This window comes from Sesamum indicum, linkage group LG4 (genome assembly GCF_000512975.1).
Source record: "Sesamum indicum cultivar Zhongzhi No. 13 linkage group LG4, S_indicum_v1.0, whole genome shotgun sequence".
Taxonomy (NCBI): Eukaryota; Viridiplantae; Streptophyta; class Magnoliopsida; order Lamiales; family Pedaliaceae; genus Sesamum; species Sesamum indicum.
This window is the reverse complement of record NC_026148.1, coordinates 13,957,302-13,979,239: the sequence shown is the minus strand read 5'-3', so window position 1 is coordinate 13,979,239 and position 21,938 is coordinate 13,957,302. Positions and strand designations below refer to the sequence as shown.

General features: G+C 32.1%; 2 protein-coding genes across 2 annotated transcripts; both read left to right on the top strand.

The window, feature by feature from the left end:
• Positions 4,962 to 8,157, top strand: LOC105161016. Its single transcript, XM_011078569.2, has 2 exons — positions 4,962 to 6,437; positions 7,697 to 8,157. The coding sequence occupies exon 1, from the start codon at positions 5,374 to 5,376 to the stop codon at positions 6,424 to 6,426; it is 1,053 nt and encodes a 350-aa protein (XP_011076871.1). The 5' UTR covers positions 4,962 to 5,373; the 3' UTR covers positions 6,427 to 6,437; positions 7,697 to 8,157.
• On the top strand, positions 10,582 to 12,065 carry LOC105161015 (uncharacterized protein At3g28850). The gene has a single exon (XM_011078568.2). The coding sequence runs from the start codon at positions 10,731 to 10,733 to the stop codon at positions 11,835 to 11,837; it is 1,107 nt and encodes a 368-aa protein (XP_011076870.1). The 5' UTR covers positions 10,582 to 10,730; the 3' UTR covers positions 11,838 to 12,065.

Sequence of the window (21,938 nt, the reverse complement as noted above, 5' to 3'; positions counted from 1 at the left end):
TTGCCTCCATTTGGACTTCCTACAATCATTCGTATGATTCCCTTTCTAGGAGGATTGTTGGTTTCAGATTTTCCTTCAAAGGCACTCATGTGTTCTTCATTTGGTAAAGTTTCTGGAGGGGAAGTCTTCACTTCCTTCCCTTCTTTCTTGATGTATGGTTCTATTCTTCGGGTTTTTTCCCAGCAGATATACTCCAAGAGATACCCATTTTGGATAAACCTCTCGATCTCGTTTTTTAGGTGCCAACATTCTTTAGTAGTATGGTCGTAATCATTATGAAAACGACAAAATTTGTCAAACTTGGGACGTTGGGGTTGCTCTCTCCACGATCGAGGACGAGTTAGTCACCCTTTTCCCTCGACCGCCATGAGGGCCTAAGTGATAGGCACTATTAAAGGGGTGTAGCCTGCATTGATCCTTTGGAAGGGCGAGTTCTTGACCCTAAAATCAGTACACTATTTCTTGAAAGGGCCTCCTCCCGAGCTTCTTTCCTCTTTTCCCCGTGACTCTCCTTCTTGGCGGCTTGAGTGTCCTTCATTTTTGGTCAGGGACTTGAAGAAGTCCCCATCTAGAAGTCCTTGTGAGAAGGCGCTTCTGGCCTTCACCTCTTGTGTGGAGAAGGGTACCTCTAGGGTCGCGGTGTTGAACCTTTGCAGGTACTCCCTCAATGGCTCATTGTCCTTTTGGCAAATGGCGAAAAGGTTGAGCTCCGTTTTTTGAAGCTTCCGACTACTGGCGAACTGATGCAAGAAGAGGGATCTGAACTCTTGGAAGTTTCCCATTCCTCTGGCGGGCAACTGTTAAACAATTGTTGTGGGGCTTTGGTGAAAGTAGTGACGAAGACTCGACACTTAATCCCGCTCGTGTATCTGTGCAAAAGAGCTACGTTCTCAAAACACGAGAGGTGTTCTTGAGGGTCAAATGACCTATTGCATTCAGCAATAGCAGGGGTACGACAGTTTGCAGGGAGCCCATCCTCCATCACTGCGTCTATAAAGGGGACACCCTACTATTTTTCTCCTAGGATTCCTGCTATCTAGTGCTGCACATCCTGAAGGCGTTTTTTAAGGCACTCCAACTGAGCCAACCATTGTTTGGGAACCTCTTGGGGAGCTCTGCTCGAGGAAGCCCTTGTATCCCCGTTAGCGGGGCCCTAGTTACAACAACATCTCCTTCTGGTGGGTTTCCTTCTAATCCTTTTTTAGGGACGCTTACTTCCACCATAAGGGCTGATTGGGTAGGTACTAGTACTGCCGTCTGCTCCCGATTGGCCGCTGTGACTACCTGCTAAATTACACCTAACAAAACTCGAGAAAGTTCTCCGAAGGTGGTGTCGAGGAGGTGTTTCGCCTTGCCAAATTTAAAGTTGCCTTGGATTAATTTAGAAATGATTTTCAAGTAAAAAAAAAAATTGTACAAGGATAGTGTCCATTCGTAATTGCATTATTAAATGTGTATGGTTCTACATATAATTGTCAATTATTATGATATTGGATATCCTGGATTACTATACATTTGATGTATTATGGGTGGGAATGTTACCTTTGATATAATTATGCTTGAATTGTTTATTTGATAAACAAAGGATGATCATAAAGTGTAACGTCCATCGAATCTTATACATAATTGAGATACTAATTGTTATTATTAAAAAATTTATAATAAATTATAGATTAAAATTAAAATATATTAAGACTTGAACGGAGTAAATGGGAGCTCATTATAATATTTGGGGGCAAGAATTAGGTAGGATCTAATGGAATTTTTTTTTAAAAGTAAAAAAAACAAAATAATAATAATAATTGATGTGTGCAATTTTAGCACGGATCTAAAGTCCTTGAGTTTTGATGTTGGATTTGGGCTAATTGAGTGAAAGCACTTGAGAAAAAATACTTACAAAATAATACGTTAGCACTCCGATGCTAAATTAGTCCTGGATTTAGAAGTGAATGAATGTAAAGATAAATTATAATGAGAAATTGAAGTAGGAACAAGAATTTCGTAAGTAAAATACAGCTAGAACACGAGTAATGAAGTAGCAGAAAGATAGTAAGAGAGTTTCCAGATTGTTGAAGAGAGGTCTGTTGAGGAGTGCCTCCCACATTTATAGAGGAGGAATCTCTCTTAGCAGGAACTCTAGGGATAGCTACGTGTCCGCTAAGAAAGGCGAGAATCTTGGGATAAGATGCGTCACTAAACAAAAATGATACTTACATTGTCACAGAAGATGATGGAGTGGGTTATATTAGAATAGAAGTGCACAACATAATAAGAGAAATTGATTGGTAGCGTACTCAATCAAATTGGTAATTTTCTCCCATGCTAACCCCATGAGCTCAAAATCCATAAGCGCAATTGCTACTGGAATTATCTTAGCTACAATTTTATAAATAATTCTTGTTGTAAAAACTATATTATAACAAGATCAAAACTGTTCACTCAATATATACTTTTATGACAACTTTAAGATTAGTACTTGATATCTTTTCACTAATATTATATTTTTGGGTAAATTACAATGAACTTTCTTTAGGTTTGGTATAATTACAAATACTCCCATATTATTTGAAAAATTATCAATACCCTGATTTTAACGATCGTTTAACAATTAGCCCAATTCGTTAGTCCCCATTAGGTTTCTATCCTTTTTCTATGGTGAATTAACTAAAATCCCCTTGTGACTATGAACTAAAATTTTATTTATTTTATAAATTCTTTTGACTTTTTTATGGAGTACATGGATAATATTTTTATAAATTTTCCATCGACCGAGTCCGATTTTATTTACAAATTTAACTTTTTTTTCAAAGAATGAAAGGATGAGTTATACTCAGACACCTTTTAAAATTGTAAAATTACACTTTCCCTCAAAAAAATTTTGAAATTATACTTACATCCCCTCAAAAAATTCCTTTATACCTAACACCTTTCCGTTAGGGTTTGAACAAAAAATGCTAATGCTAACAAAAAAAAATTACATAAACTTTCAAGGGTTAATTACATTGCCATCCGACTATAACTATTTTTACATTTTGATATCTAAACTTTTTTTTATGTCAACTTACCATATCAACTTTATAAAATTTGTACTTTGTCATTTATAACTGTTTTTCAATCAAGTTTTTGTCGAAAAAAATCACATGCAGTGCACGTATAATATATAAGGATTATGTGATATGAGATTTTTCACATATGCACAACATATGATATTTTGTTGGCAGAAACATCAACAAAATACCGATCGTATATGGCAAAGTACAAATTTTATAAAGTTGAGATGGTAAGTTGACACAAAAAAAAAGTTTCGATGGCAAAGTGTAAATATTGGACATAGTTCGCATGGCAAAATGAATTTACCCAACTTTCAATTGCCCTTTATTTAACATTATTATGCATATTTTTGTACTTATAAAAGGATAAATATAATATATATATGCGGAGTGAAGTTAACTTTATTATAGTTTTTCTCTTATAAATACAAAATTATTACACGAGAATGCTAAGTGAGGGGTAAAATTGAAAAATTTTATAAATTTTTGGCTAATGTCGACATTTTTCGTCAAAATCCTAACGAAGTGGGGTCAGGTGTAAACAATAAATTTTTTAAGAAGGTGCGGTATAATTTTGGAATTTCTTTAGGGAAAAGTCAATTTCGCATTTACAAAAGGATATAAATGCAATTAACCCAAAAAGTAAACAACATAATAAAATTAAAGTTGACAATTTCATACACCCATTCATTAATTACATAATTCCAGCAAACATAAAAAAATATCTATAATTTTTCAAATAACAACATAAATTCATAATTATATTAAATCTCAAAAAAATACAACTTGCCCATTGTTTTAAATGACTTCACATTATTCAAGTCACCAAATCCTATAATCCCTATAAAATTAATAAAAAAAAAAATGTATCAATTGTACACGACATATCATATAAGATGTACGAACAACATCTACAATATAGATAAACTAATTCAATTCACACGCATACTCTTTTTCAAGTCAATGATGAGATCCCATTTAAGCGCTAAAAAAAATAAATATTTCTAAATTTTTAAAAAATAATTTCGGATCGAACCCTCCTAAGTTCACGTTGGACCAAATATTTGAGTAATAATTAAATTATTTTAATCTAAAAGAATATTGAAAATTGTCTTTTTTTTAATTTTTTAAAATTATAAAAAAAATATTTTTTTATCGTTCTACATATATATATATATATATATTTTGCATAATTACGTAATCCAATATGGTCTCGTACCATAAAATTCCCTCAACAACACGCAATGTTAAATCATGTCATTGGAAACAATACTTATTGTTCATCCATAATTTGTTACCATTATTTTATGGGATAATTATACTTCATTTTTTTTAAATTTGGTGTAATTACATCGTAAATATTTAGTGATTTTAAAAATTACATCTACTACTTTTGATATTTGCTTCTGTATTACAAATAAGTACATCCACTAATCAAAATTCACTGAATTTATTGATTCACACCAAAATTAAGTGAATTACCTCAATTGATTTATTACTGACTGTCAAACAATTTTTTTGTGACTAAAATATTCTTATAATGGTGAAAATATACATCCTCACATGCATTGGCGTGTGAAGAAGATTTATAAAGAAAATTTAATCATAAAAAAAATTATTTGACCTGCATAAAGTAGTAATAAGTCAATAGAGTGTAAATATGAGTCTTTATCGATTTTTTTAATATAATCAAATTTGATGAATTTTGACTAATGGAAGGACTTATTTATTAGGCGAAAACATACTTCAGGAATATTCAATGTAATTTTTTAAATTATAAAAAATTTATATATAATTATGTCAAATTTCAGAGACGGCTGTGTAATTCTTTTATTTTATTTTATTTTTTTCCCCTAAGTTCAAGATTTTTTATTTTATTTTATTCTAAAATTTGCTTCACTTTTGGAATAACGATGAGACAGTCCGCACAGTATTAAATCTCCATTCTCTGTCTCTGTTTACTTCTTAATCCTCACCAATCCCTCTCTGTCTCCTCACTCCACAACAGATCACACAAATCTCAAGAATTCAAAATAAAATAAGAAGTTTTCAAAAAAGGAGAAAAAAAAATAAAAGGAATTCCCATTTCCCTGATTCCCACCATTTCCCCACCACAATAAGATCTCCATTGCTCCTCCTCTCTGTGGGCAGTTCGTTCTTCATCTTGGTTGTGATCAGTCCTTTTGTTTTGTGCGAATTCTGTTCTATTATTCGTCGATATATACTGAATCTTGATTTGACATTAGTTTTCTGGGTTTCATCTGATCTTTGGTTGCCGTGAAGATTTTGTGGATTTTGAAGTCTGTGGAATTGGTTTTCGGCTATGTTTCACACGCCATTTGTCGTCTCATTTGCTCTTTTGCTTTCGTTCCCATTGCTTTTCCTCTTTGTCCCACGTATCCTTCCTCCCAAGCACGTGGAGATCTCTCTCCCCGACGAGCTCGACGACCTCGCCCTCTTTCGCCGCGCTGCTCTCACGTCGCTCGGCGGCGGAGGAGCCGTATCCCGCCTTGGCGTTACAAATCCAAGACCCAAAATCGCCTTCCTATTTCTCACGAACACAAATCTCCATTTCGCGCCTCTCTGGGAACTCTTCTTCAAAAACAACGAAGCCCTTTACAATATCTACATCCACGCAGACCCCTCCTCCAAGATCACTCCTCCCGGAGGCGTATTCTCGGGCCGCTTCATCGCCGCAAAGAAAACCGAGCGGGCCACTGCAACTCTCATCTCCGCCGCCCGCCGCCTGCTTGCAACCGCCGTAATGGACGACCCGCTGAATTCATATTTCGCCCTCGTTTCTCAGCACTGCATTCCTCTCCACTCCTTCAAATACATGTACAAAACTCTCTTCGTCAAACCCATCTCCGGCCGTGGCTCTTCCTCGTTCCCTATACACCGCAGCTTCATTGAAATATTATCCGACGAGCCTCAACTATGGGATAGGTATAACGCCAGGGGCAAAAACGTAATGCTACCGGAGGTGCCATTCGATCGGTTCCGGATCGGGTCACAGTTCTTCGTTTTGACCCGGCAACACGCGTTGGTGGTGATAAGGGACAGGAGATTGTGGCGCAAGTTTAAGCTGCCATGCTTTAATATGTATTCTTGCTATCCGGAGGAGCATTATTTTCCGACGCTTCTGTCAATGGAGGATCCGGATGGATGTACACATTATACCCTGACCCGGGTTAATTGGACCGGGAGTGTTGATGGACACCCGCATACTTATCAACCTGCTGAGATTTCACCAAGGCTTATTCAGGAGTTACGGGTATCGAATTCAAGCTATTCATTTATGTTCGCGAGGAAATTCTCCCCCGATTGCTTGCAGCCATTGCTGACAATGGCAGAGAAGGTCATTTTCAGGGACTGAGTTCGGGTCGGGTAAGAATCTTTAACTGAGCCCATTTAGGATGAGTTTGATCTTTTTCTTGCTTGCTTCGTACTGTGTTCTTCATTCATAATTTTATATTGCTGGTAATTATAAGAAATCACCAATTTGTTGCATTAATATGTGTGGTATCGTTTACTATGATAATTTTCCAATTAAGACCAGAGGTTTTGACTATGCACAGTTCAATATGAAGTTTTTGAGAAAGATTCTTATTGTAGAATTACCAGTGAAGAAGAAAATGCTTGAGACATCTATTTTTGCTTTTTAACATATGAGAAAAATAAACCAAATGTTCTCTCATAATTTTAAACACATCAGGATCAATTTTGTTTACCTCGAACTGATGCTTGTGTAAGAACCTTCAAATGGTACAATGTCTTTCTCATTCTTGAAATGGATTCTTTGCACATTTTTTGTCTTGGTTGTGTCAAGTAGCTTAAGTACCCACCATAGCTAGTTCTAGCAAAAGGGAATTATGTATCACGAAAAGTTCCATTTCGTCCACGAAGAGTTCACATATCTACAAATGAAAATTAGCTTAATTCTCTCGAACTGCTAGAGTGTGTTTTTCTCTGGTTGTATTGTATATGGATGAAGATCATTATCCTAAATTGTTAAGCATAACCATTGCCTGCTATCAAGAAATGTCATGCTTCAGTCTTCTCTCTTTATGTTGTTTTCCTATGTTTTGCATATGCATGTCCGTAGACAATTGATGCATTCAATTCATTGTTTGCCTGAAAAAATACAGCCCGTTGATCCTTGAGTTTGTTTTCTCATGCAATGAAGTGCCTTTGTGGTTTCACATTTATTAGAGAGAGAAACACATAATACTCATCACCGGTATTTCTTTAACGAGTTGGGTCTTGCAAGATTATGGATATTGTTTCTTGTTTTCTTTACTGATGAGCTTAAAGTTATGGCATACTTTTTGAGCCTTCGCTGTCATGATTATCCACACTGATGGTAAGTTTAGAGTACTTAAAAGCAAAAGTTGTTCTCCAGATGATGAACATATATGGTCTTTCTTGGTTGTTGTGGTTTTGAATATTATATGCATCCCCCATGCTGGTACCTCTCTGGATGTCTACGTATAAAATTAGATATGCTTAAAGGCAGTACATCTTCAGCATTTTATAACTGAAAAATGTGATAATTAAACTATAGCCTGTTCAGAATCGTGCTTCGATCCATCTGTGTTCCGAGATCGGATCTAACTCGTACTCACGGGAATCTCTTCCACTTACAGGGACTGGGAAACAGTAAATGCCAAAGGCAAGTTCATCAGGCTTTACTACAGTGATTCACTCTGTAGCCGTGTACATAGAAGTAATATAGTGAATGGTAGTTCCAGAGTGCGTGAGACGGCTGCTGCAGCGGAGTGGGCTTATAGCGGAGTCAAGAGAAGAAGGGCGGAAAGAAAGCGAAGGCTCGTCGCTCTTTTTCTTTGGTTTTTTTCTTTTTGTTAATGAAAATGAAAAGATATCTCCCATTTGCTCCTCCCGCCAGCCTGAAATTGCGTATTTATTACCAGTTTCCCCCTTCTGATGAGATGGTGTGCCATCTCATGCTGAGAAGAGTGACATCTTACACTAATGTCATGTTTGGATCATTTAAATTTTTGCAGTGAAATGGAGGAAGTAATTGAATAATAAAGCATTCGTTACCATCTTCAGAAATGAGTAAAATGTTCTTTCCGCGATTTTTACAAGAACCAAACATGCCATACAGGTTCCATAAAATTTTCATCCTTTTTGTTTCTTTCTTTTCTTAATTTTTTTTAGGTGAGAGTGATGAACTATTATTATTTAAAATAAATTGATTATAATTATTTATATTTTCGCTTATTATGAGATGATGGCAAATTTCTTACGTTTTCTAGGTTGTGAGTTCTCCAAGCCCATTGCCATAAAAGTTGATCAGATAAAAAATGGGTTTTCTATGTTGATAAATGAGAAACACAAGTATAGAGTTGGTATATAGATATTAAAATGCAGTATGGGAATCGACTCAATTTCATCTAAACTTTGATCGGTGGATTAACGAATGGAAGGATCGCATTTGCATGAAACTTGTAACTCACAGGTACACAAGGATTATTTATCTCTAATACCTTGGACCATTGCTAAATGGTCACCCATGTGCAATGGGTAATGTTTTGAAAATCAGACCGGTGATCTGTTGGACCGAATTGATCCAAATGACCAAAAAAATGTTATAGATGTGTATATATATTTGTAGCATATCAATACATGATTATATATCGCCGTCTTCAAATTGAGGGGAATGATGGGGGCGGGTCTGGCACGGGGCAGGGTTGGCGTAGGGGGAGGAGGGAGGCGGCGGGTGGGGTGGCGATGATTGAGGAGGGGGTAGGCAACGGGGTTGGGGGTGGGGTAGTTAGGGTTTTTTTTTAGTTTTTTTATATATAATAATAATATCTTTTTATAATTTTAAATTATTTATCTATAATATTAGTTAAATAATTTATTGAATCCAAATCTTTCATCTTTTTAAAAATTTAATGGTTGAAATTAATTAATTAGATCAAACATTCATTTTTTAATAAAAGAAGATCCAAAGGACACTAAAATAAGAAATACTATATATTAAGTAATGATATAATGGTTATTTTATAAAAAAAAAAGTTAATGCCATCAGTTAGATTTAATTGAGAGGAGCAATTAGACTACGTTTAACAAAACAGATAAGGGTTTTTCGTCTATTTACAAAATAAATAGAGGTTTTTAAGACGCAGGGGGTTTTATACATTTTAGCCAATTTTTATAGCTAACAGAACAAAATGCACATTTGAATTATAAATTATGATTTTATATATTATTTAGAACTTTTTAAAGTATTTTGATGGACTAATCTGCCCTATGAATAATTTTTTTACTCACCCTTGATTTTTTTATGATTTTTCAGACATTCTTTTCAAAGTGCAGCCATATCGACCTAGACCGGCACGAACTAGCCCAAAAAAGTTTGGCTCAAGATCAACCTACTGTTCATGACCGTTTTGGGGCGATCCTAGGCTTTTAAGTGGCCTCCAATTGGGTCCATTTTTAAATTCAGGCCAAATCCGTGGACCGGCCTAGTTGGGGCCTGGACCAAGCCCAGACTAGGCACGTATCAAGTTCGAATTTCCTTGTTTAATTTATTTATTTTTTATGTATTGAGATAAATATTTACTTAAATGTATAATTATCTTTTGAAACAAATAAGTAATAAATTAAACCGTAAGAAAATTTATATGTAGAAAAATAGTAATTAAGGATATACAATGAACTTTAAAAAAAAAATAAAAAGGCCTAATAGGCGGCCCAGGCTAGGACCAGGTGGTCTTAGACTGATGGGCTGGGTTGGGCTAGTCCAAGGTATTGCTTTTTGGGATTGACTTGGGATCGGTCTGGTCCTAAGTAGGCCCAGGCCGAACCAATATATTTTTTTATTGGTTCAATCCAATTCTTAGTTAGATTAACCTAATCTAACCCACTGTGTATTTTGACGTCCTTTTCAAGGTGCACAATGGGATAAAATAGTAATTTTCACCTAATCGTTTAGAACTACATAATTATTTTGTAATTTCAAAGCAGCAAAAAATTATTTATAAGTATGTTAAATTTCAAATTAGATGGTTGCAATTTATCCTTGATAATATGTCCCATTAACTTGGAATCAATTTAGAGAGTCCTATAAAAAAATAAAAAAACTTTTTTAAAAAAAAATTGTCACTAAAATCCCATGCCCAAACATATTAAACCCCAAAAACACACACACAAGTATTTTGGTATTTATTCAATTTAATACTCAATTAAGAAGTTGAAGTTTGCAAAGATAATTTTACTGTCTCCGTCTCCTTTTACTGTCTTATAACAAGAAAACATTAAATAGGAAAAAGAAAAAAATAAAAAAATAACAAAAAATAAAATAAAGTTCTTGGATTTTATCGTGTAGGTTCGATCAATCCATTCCCATAGACCCAAGTCACTTTCTGTAGACCCTGTGATCCAAAGTCCATGCTGCAGTGCACCTTCCCCCACCCAATCATTTTCAAATTTTAAAATACCAATCAAAACTTACTAGCCGTTAAACCCTTGTCATCATCTCATTACCCTTTCTTCCCCTGAGACTACTGATGAAAAAGACCCGAAACTCTCTCTGCTTTTTACTATTCTCCACAACGATATTTAACTCCATTTTTGGCTAATTCTCATCCAAAATCCCATTTTCTATTTTGCAGAAAAATCTTGAATTTGTGAGCCAAAATTGGGGAGGTGATGATGAAGGGAGTGAAAGGAAAGCTGCTGAAGAAACTCAAGACAATCAAGGCGATTGGGTACTTGAAGCCCGAAAGAATTCTGCATGTGAATGCGTTAGATGGTTATTTGTACTCTTCACCCCCAAAATCGAGCCCCGTCTCCCGTGTGCCGTTGATGGCCATTCAAGAACAGCCCAAGAAGCTATCTAATGATAACATTCTTGCAGTTCAAGAGCCCGAGATCATCGATGTGTCGGAGCTAATGAAAGACCTTGAAGATCATGAAATGGCGTCTGAGAGTAATGAAAAAGAGAATGTTAGTCCCGAGACGACCGCAGAAGTCCCTGATGGTTTGCGAGAAAATTCAGAGGTGAAGGCCAAAGATGAGGTTTGGAAAGGAGGGGCTGGGGGGGAGAGGGAGAATGTCCCTTTGAAGGAGATCGACGTGTCTTCTTTCAGGCGTCCGGATTTGGATTCGGGTACCCTTTTCGATCCCAATCTTCTTGCAGCCTTTCAGCAGGCAGTCATGGAAGTCAAGGCACGAGAGGCGGAGAGAAGATCAAGGTACGACGCTGACGATTTAAGAGACGACGTTGAGGATGAGCCCCCTTCGAAAGCACGAAAGATCGAGCAAGTGACTGATCCACTGCTAGAATTCGAGGAGAAGTGCCCGCCGGGGGGAAGTGATTCGGTTGTTCTTTACACAACAGGGCTTAGAGGGATCCGAAAGACGTTTGAGGACTGTCAAAAGATCAGATCTTTATTGGAAAATTTGAGGATCTTGTTCTTTGAAAGAGATATATCGATGCATTCGGGGTTTAAGGAAGAGATGTGGGGAGTGTTGGGAGGAAAAATAGTGCCTCCGAGGTTGTTTATTAAGGGAAGGTACATAGGCGGAGCAGAGGAGGTGTTGGGGCTGCACGAGCAAGGAAAGCTTAGGCCACTGATTGAAGGGATCCCGTTAGACAGAAACGAAGGCCCTTGTGAAGGGTGCGCCGGATTTAGGTTCATCGTTTGTTTCAACTGCAACGGCAGCCGGAAAATCGTGCCGGAGGGGGACGGTGAGTCGATGAATTGCTCGGAGTGCAATGAGAATGGAGTGGTCATCTGCCCTTTTTGTTGTTGATTCATTCAACTCTTGTGTGTTCGTATTTGTGTACTAAAAGATGGAGTAGTTTATGTGTAATTGGCATTCTTTGGTTTATTAATAAGGAGTGTATTTCCTTGTAAAAGAGGACAATACTGTTTTCTACATGGATTTTGAAGTGATCTGAATGAGGTTCATCCATGTTTCTTGTCTGTCTTTTGAAGGTTTGAGTAATTATCCAAAATCTTTGTTAATAATGTAACAAACTGTATCACATGATCTCATGTAATATTGTGAATGAGCAAATTATTTATTATAAAAAAATAATAATTTACCTCCGTGTATTTTTAAATAAATCAATTTACATCCCTATGTAAGGAGGTAAAAAATTGTTTTATTTTAAAAAACATAAGAAAAAATTTTATTATTTTTTCATAAGGGGTAATTTGCTCATTTGCAATATCACAGAGAGTTACTTGTATTTTTCTTGCATTTTTCCGATAATATGAATATTTTGCATCATCTATTTGACGGAAACTGTCATAAGTATAATGTCTCATCCAATTATTTCGACTTTCTTTACCAGAAATTTTAGCCCAAATCAGGTCTAACAAAATTTTATTAATTACACGATAAATATATTTCACCTATAAATTGTTTGTATATAATTTAAGGGATGTCTGCTTGGCAGAAACGGTATTTTAGACAACGAACTTGATTCATATAAATATGATTCAATTTTTAAGTTTTACAAGATATCACCCCCAAATTATTTTTCAATGAAAATTTTTCACTATAAAATGACCACATACAGCTCATATGTATAATTTTCCACTACAAAATCATTTTTGGTTCATGTTTTAGGAATACACCATCTAAGAACAGTCAAAAATAAAATTTAACAAACTCATGAGTGATTTTTAAAAATAAGAAAAATTCTTATGCATATAAGCTATATATGACCATTTTTTGGTGAAAAATTCTACCGAAAAGTGATCTAATGAGGTAATTTATAAAGTTCGTATAGTTGGTATAGCAAATCGAGAGAAAACTAAATGGCAAAATATAAAATCAACTATAGTTCAAGGGTAAAAATGTCTTTTTACCCTACATATAAATACAGCATATATACCTAAACATTGAACATGACCACATAGTGGAAATATTAGCTTGGTTTGTTTGTAACATGATAATTGAGCAATAATCATGTTAAACTATGTACATGTAAGATTGTTAGGATCATTTTTACAAAAGTTGAGCAAAGTATATGTTTAACTTCTTTGTAATGTGTTATATTAGGTATTGTATGATTAACAAGATATTAATTTTTTTATTTTTTCATAAAGGGGTATTTTATACGTATCCCATATTACAGCGATAACTTGTATTTTTCTATTTGATTTAATAATGATTATAAATATAATTATATTTACACGATAATTAATGCTTTCTTAAAATTGATTTAATTCTAATTATATTTATTTATTTTATTTTTTGTGATTATTATATTGAGTTACAACGAAAAATAAGTAAAAAAATACAAGAACAATTCGACTCTGATTGATCTCTTCGTGTCTAATAAAGTGGCGGAAGGGTGTATATAATTTGGTTACATGGATTTTAAAGAAAATTTTGACCTAACTAATACTATGATTGGATTGGATTTAGTTCATCTCCAAAATAGCTCAAAACAGACTCAATGTTTGTATCAAAATATTTTTTTTTTTTAATTTGACTTCTATTTTACTATTAGAAACCCAAAAAACTTATTATGCATCTATTTTGAGCTTATTTTTTTAGGCTTTTTTTCCCCATTTCTTTTGGTTTATTTATATAAGTATTGTAAAAAAAATAAAATTTACATAATTAATGTAAATAAAATAAATTTTATAAAGTAACAACTCACCTTTTTTCTTTTTCTTTTTTTTTTTTGCCAAAGTTGGATATATATTGAAGATTAGTTTACTTATAGCATAATTAGCAATACACTTATAGAATATGCAATCAATTATTAACTTATGTATACACAACTTGGAGTATTTGAATTTTAAATTTAAAAATTAATTATGGATAAATTAAAAGATTCAGTAATTATTGGAAGTATATTCATTCTTTTATATATATAAAAAAAAGGTCTGTCTAAATATTTTTTTAATTTAAATTAATTTCAATATCATACATAAATTAACAATTTTCTTTAAAAACAAAATAAGAATGTTTGTAAAAATTATTTTTAAGATATTGATAATGATATTATATTTATCAATTATATAAAAAATTATAGAAGAATTCGAGCTCAAATTGAGCTTTACTCGTACGAGCAGGTTCGACTCGTCTTGCACCCCTACTCGACCATCTTATCCAAATGTCTTAATGACTAAAGTCGCCAATTACCCAAGCCTAAGGCCCGCTATACCCACAATGGAAATGGGTTAGGCCCATTAAGGCCCAAATCAATATGGCCCAACTCTAGATGCCAGCCCGGCCCAAGTTGCTTAAACAACTTCAGTATAAGCTTGGCCCAAATTTCAATCTATCTTCAACACTTCTTTAGCAGGCCCAACAGAAAAAATTCAAAGACAATAATTGGGTGCTTGCTTTCAATTATCTGATTTATTTAATGAGTCCATGTTCCTTATAAATATTAATTTTTTTTTTAAATTTATTATTAGATTAAATTTTCATTAAACTGGGATAATAAAAATTATATAATTAACATACAAGATGTTACTTATATGGAAATTTTACAACTTATATGGCCAACAAAACAAGTAATTCACGTATAGCAGACAAAAAATTTCATTAATAACAGGTCATTTTAATTTTTTAAGAACAGATTAAATTTTGTAGGTTTTTTAGGAGGTTCTAATCAAATGGAATATAATAAAAACAAAGCCACTTTGAGGTTCCCTCTTAAAATAGGCATGCAGGAATCCACTCGAAGAAGTTCCGGAACTTACGATGGAGGGTTCGTGCTCATATCGAAAGCCTCAAGGACATCATATTCTAGGAGTCCAAGTTATGTGATTGAATAAATTTTCCTGACACAGATCAAGGGCTACTTCCCCTCCCCTTTCTTCGTATCTAAACTTTGGATTCATAATTTTTCATAGAGAAATAGCACAAGATCCATTCTGCATCATATCTAAGGGATTCCTTGGTTCGAGCCGAGGGGATAAGGACTAATAACATGGCAAGCATATTACACTTGTTATGTGATTAGTGCACATTTCAAAAAGAATGATTAGTCACATAAAAAATATATAGGTGAAGTATCACTCAAATCCATGCTGAGCCGTTGCATGCATTGAGCGTTTGAATGATTGTCACATGCTCTTTTAGTTTTTAAAATTAAAGAATGCGTTAACCATCCAACTATTTCATGTATTGCACTTCGAGTGTAGCATTTACGAATCTGTGAAGCATCTATCCACCGTACCTACTAGTAGGGACACCATAAAGTTGTTGGTCAGCAGTAAGCAAGTCGGATCCTGATGCAGATTTTTGTCAATCAGCAAGGATTCGAAATTTTAGAGTCATACTTGTCAAGAGAGGTTTAACTCTTTCGCTCCTAGTCCGAAAAGGATTAATTTCATCTACAACATGCAAAAACCAAAAACCAAAAATCAAAAAGGAGAAAAACTAACGGAACTCAAATATGCTTTCCGTTACCAAATTTTATCATTTGTCGATGGTTGAACTCTTTCATTCCCGCCCCAAATAAAATTAATTTCATAAACAACCACAGTGAATACCAGAAAGAAAAAAGGAAAAGAAAAAAAAAACAAAAGTGATGGGACTCAAATGTGGTATCCACCACCAAGTTTGGTTGTTACCAATAATTTGACAAGTTGATGAAGTGAATAATCCAACAACTTGGACTATAAAAAAAGTACTTAGTTGACAAGTTGCAGTAAACAACAAGTTTGTGTATATAGCATAGCAACTTGCATTGCCTATACTTAACAACCAACCAACATAAACATATACATATTATTATTATTATAGAATGTGCACAACTTTTAGTTGCCTCAAGCAACAAAAGGACAAACCTAATTTAGATTTTTTTAAAAAAATATATATATATAGTAAATAGGTGTTTTTTAGTGTTCATGATTGCCCAATATAATCACTCATTCATGATGTATGACTACTTTTAAAAGAGAATACTTTTATAGAATATAAAAGTATATATATATATATTGGATATTTATAATATTTCAATACGTATCAAAATTATTAACGATAGAATTCTTGGAACGAAAATTTATAACAAGTATTTTCAGCACGAGTGAAGTACAATTGTATGGTTGAAAGTTAAAATATCATAAATTTGATTAGTAAGCATTTGTATCCGGCGTGTTATTAATTATATTGTACTTTTTTTAATTTCTTTTTAGAATGTACGTATAGTTTTTAATTTAATTATTATAACATTATTTAATTTTATTTGAATTAAGAAATAATATGTTTTGAATCTTAATAATTATTTGTTTTCCATTAACATATTCGAACTGAATCGTATCATGTATTTTTTATATTTATTAATTTAGGCATGATTTTGCCAGATATTTGGAACGGTATTTGTAATGCTCTTTGTAACTGTTTTGTATTATAATTATCTCTGTTTTTTAACTGCATTTGTAACTGTTTTTCGCTCATTTTGTAACAGTTTTTGGAACGGCCTGATATTTAATTTGTAACTGCTTTTGATACATTATTTGTAACGGCCTAACAATTTTATATTTTATTGGTGTATTACAAAATTTATTATTTTTTAACATATTTTAATATTTATTTTATTTAATGTTATTTAAATTTGTTTAATATATTTTAAATTTTATTTTATTTAATATATTTTTAAAAGAAAATTGTTAAAGTAAGTAAATAAATATATATAAAACACATATAATATAAGAAAAAGTAATACTTTAATTACAAAAATTGCAATATTATTACAAAATTGTATTTTTAGAAAGTACCACAAGAATCCTAATCTAAATTATTATCCACAACGAACGCGTGTTCATCGTCGTTATTGTCACCGTCGGGTGCCAAGGGATCAACTGTAGGCTCGGACGCTAGATAATCGGGCCAGTTGGGATCTACGCTTTTGATGTAGCGTTTGAGTGCCAACACTCGATCATCTATGTCGAGGCATTGCGGCTGTAGTGGCGGGGGTGAGGGAGCAGTCGACTGGGTCGTCTAGAATAATCCAGCAACCGAGTGGTGGGCCTCAGAGCCGAGACCGAATACTCGGTCCCTCTTCCGGCCACCCACTGCTAACATCCAGATCTACTGTTCGTCCGGACCATGGAGCTTTGAGAGGACAATGGTTGCTCTTCATTGTTGTTTTGTTGTCTCTGGCGGTCCTCCATCATCCTCAAGAACATCTCTTGCGAACATATTAAAATAATTAGATAAAAAAATAATATAAATTAAAAAAATAAATTACTTTATTTTTTTTAATTACTTACCGCAACCTCCTCCGCCCTCGGGACGCTCCACTGGCCGTCCTCCTTCTTTTACATAATATATGGTCGAAAATTAAAATATCATAAATTTGATTAATAATCATTTGTATCCGGCTTGTTATTAATTACATTGTACTTTTTCAATTTTTTTTTCAGAATGTACCTATAGTTTTTAATTTAATTTCTTCGTAATTATAACATATTCGAAACTGGATGGTATCATGTATTTTTCATACTTATCAAATTGTCATCTCGCATTCAACCTACATAGTTAATAGAACATTTTTTAGCCAAAATAAACTTGTAAAAGACTTATTTAGTTTTGTTTTCATTCTCAGATTTTCAAGTGATTTTGTGCCTTGGTATTGAATTTTTTGTGATAAATGAAAATATCACGAAAAGATGTGATATTTTATAATAGTATTTTGTATGAAATAGCATGATAGAATGATTTTTTTTTTTTAAAATTTAGTCAAGTCCCACAAAGAAATATCCATCCAAAAATCATCTCATAATTTGAAATAGTATACACCGTTGAAATATTTGTTTGACTTGCAATAAGCAAACTGAAAGTATTTTTATTCATTTATTTTGTTAATATCAATAAATTCGTTGAATTTTGATCAATAGAGGGATCTATTTGTTAGATGGAAGTAAACATCAGGAGTATCAAACATAATTTTTCAAACTATAAAATATTTAAGTGTAATTATATCAAATCTTAAAGGAATAGGGCGTAATTATCCTAATTATACCGTAGAAACTCACTTTTAATTGTTTTCCAAAATCATATAGGATAAAAGTGTGTGTGTGCGCGCATGCGCATGTACGTAAATAAATTTTCAACTTTCATGTTATCATACGTCAGCATTTTCCGTCCAAACCTTAACAGAAGGAGGTCAGGTGTAAATCAAAAATTTTCGAAGGGGTAATAAATATAATTTAAAATTCTTTTATGGTTGAAAGAATAGTTTTAACATTTTTAGATGGGGTCTAACTAACCCTAATTATAATAAGCTGTTAACAATTACCAACAATTAATGTTAATAAATTAGACAAGTATGTTTAAACAAGAGTTTGGAAGTTGATGATGAGAAATATTTTATTTGCAAATATAACCAATGCCTTCTTTTACAAAGTACAAACCAATGATCAATTGATTGACAAATAAAGATACTCAAATGTGGCCAACTTGGAACATAACTTGTCCAATTATATATGTGAAAATCACTTTGTAAGTGGTATATATATATATATATATATATGGAAAAGTATTATTTTAGTCCGCTAAGTATGTCTAATTTTAATTTTAGTCCGATAACTATGTCCATTTTTGTTTAGGTCCAGTAACTTACGAAATTGCTTACTTTTAGTCCTCTGGCAGATTTTCGAACAATTTTAACCCTATGCAACTTTTGAAAGGCAGTTTTAGTCCATATGCACTCATAGGGGTAAAATTGTCCAAAAATCTGCCAGAGGACTAAAAGTAAGCAATTTCGTAAGTTACTGGACCTAAACAAAAATGGACATACTTATCGAACTAAAATTAAAATTAGGTATACTTAGTGGACTAAAATAATACTTTTCCCTATATATATAATTAAATCATTTGATTATATACTAGTAATTTTACTACTAAATCAAAAAAAAAAAAAATAGTTTTTGCGAACGACACTTTCTAGCGCTAGATATAATTACACAAATACTACACATCTTTTTGAAATATTATATATAAACCCCTATTTAGTGGTAAAATTATATACACACACCCTATGAGGTATATTATAATTCTACCCTTTTGAAGATGTATCTGTAATTTTTAAAAAGAAAAAAAATAAAATATTTGTGTAATTCGATTTAATTTTAAGGTGTCGATTTAATTTACGCATTAAAATATATGTAGTAATAATATATGCATGTGAGAGTAGTAACTCATGAGAGCATTTTTTAGGAGGTCTTATAGCATTATTATATAGAGCAATGTGATTGGATGTGTGTAGTAATGGTCCCTTCACTTTCTCATTTTTCATCACTAAGTTCTAAGTTTCCTGCAAATGCTACTTTTGGTTTGCTTTAAGAATTTCTTATTCTCACACCATATTTCAAGAAACAATGCTTTTGGTGTTTATAATTTTTTATAAGTTGATTGATTTGATTAATTGATGATTTTGGTAATAAGGAAAAGAGACAGTTATACTACATTTCCCTGATATTTGGTGTAATTACACGTATATCAATTGAAAATTTTGCATTCAGTACCCTTAATATTTGTTTTTGTGCAACAAATTATAGGTCTCTACGTTAGTCAAAATTCATAAAATTTGATGATGTTAGCAAAAATAAAAAATTGAATAAAAATATATAATTACCCGCGATTGTCTTACTACTAACTTATAGTAGGTCAAATATTGGGTTTGAACCCGTAAATTCTCTTTCAGTCAAGGGAATATGAAAGTTTTTGGGGAGTGTTATGCAATTTCCTTTTTCTTTTTATCACATAGGTTGAATTTTTTTTGTTTTATTTTTTTAAGGGTAATTATAGCACCTTGTTCGAAAATTAAATCTAATTATTATAGATAGATCCTCTAAAATTCGAAAAATTATTTCTGATATCTCTAATATTTTTTATATTACATAATAAATAGAGCAGATCATCAGTCTCATTAAAAGAATTATTAAAGATCAATATAATAATTGTACAAAGTATCATTTTGCCCTTAAGTTTACTAAATCAAGTGTTTGAATATATTACATAAACTTCTCCAAGGGTTTGATAAATATTATATATAATTATATATATTATAAGGTTCTATGCATAATATTTTTGTCAAATTATTGCTTGTGATAACTTTTACATGATAATTGTCACTCTTAAAGTTATTAAAATTTTACTTTTCTTGTCACTCTTATAAGTTATTAAATATTGTGCTATGGGCTTCAATTTGAGCTCATGAAAAATATAGCGGTTTTTCCTAAATATTTGCATTGTTGGAGTATGGAGTCTACCGCAACATTACATCTAAGTCCATCAACTGCGGATCCCAAAAGAGAAAAATCAGGGATAAAAATTATAATATTGTAATGTCTTACAGGCGGACTAGCTAGTATAAATACCTGATGTGCGGTTTTTTATTATAATTTACTCAGAACTAAATTTTTCGATTCATATAAATCTTATATCTCATATTTACATTTAGCGCAGGTTCATAATTTGACTATAATTGATTCCCGCTAAGCACTACACACATATACATATGATATTCGTGTCGTTTGTATATTAAAAAAAAAAAGGTTTATTTTACATAATATATATAAAATTATAAATACAAATATGACATAAAATTGGACTAAAAACTTAATAATTTTAATAATGTAGAATAATGGAAAAGTAGAAGAAGCCTTCAAACCAATCCCACCACTATAAATTTTGTCTCCTTATATTTTACCAAATTTAAAGTGTTTGTTTAAAATAAAGGTAAAATTACGTCGATACCCTTAAGATTATATCCAATTATGCATATAATTATATTTTTGTAAAATTATAAATACATCTCTTAAAGGGGTATCAATGTAACTTGTCTTAAGGGAGCGTACTTATAATTTTTAACTCTAAATAAGATTGTACTTGTAATTACAACTACAACCTCAGAGAATGTACTTATGATATTATAAAGAACAATGGAAATTTATACAATTAGGCGTAATGTCAGATAATACCGTACACATAGACCCATAAAATGATTTGCAACATAGACTATAATGATTTTTATTAAAGTAGTATCATTACGACTTACTATATTAAATAAATTAATATAAACGCCATATTTCATAATGTTTTTATTCTGTAAAATCAAGCTATATAATATCTAATATTAGTAATTTTTTAATCAACGAGAAGTATTCGTAATTATATTAAACTTTAGAGAAATTCGTTGTAATTTACCTCTATTTATTTTAGTCGTTGACTCTTCTAATAATTATATCACGTTTGGAAATGCATACTTATTACTTATTCTTCACTATGTTAATAAATGAAACAAAAATACTATGTCCATAATATCATTATTTCAATGTGAAACAACATAATATTTTGATTATAAGATATAAATAATTTATTTATTTATTTATTATTTTTTAATATTATATCAGTTACAAACTTTATTATTCTATATCTATATTATTTATCGCGGACGGAACCTTAAAATAACTAATTTTAGTAATCAAATTATGTGTTGATCAAAATACTCTTAAATATATTTTTCTTTTATGAGATTATTATCTCTTTAATCTATTGATTTTCAATAACTTTCTATCCACACACCTTTATAATTATTTTATTTCGTAAATTTTGATCGATTATTCGTTTTATCTTCTTTGCTATTATTTATTTAAATAAAAATTTAAATTAGACGTACACATTTGATATTCTTTCATCACATATATCCTATTGTTTTTAATGAGTAAATAGCTTTTAAAAGTTTATTGTATTATTTTATTTTTACTTAAAATTAAATTAGTGATAGAAAAAATATATTAAATTATTTTTTGATGTTTTAATATAATTATCAATTCTATATATGTATATATAAAACTTAATTCTTCTTATTCTCTCTATTTAAGCGTGAGCTATTCATTTGAATATTTTTTTTTGGGATAAATTATCTAT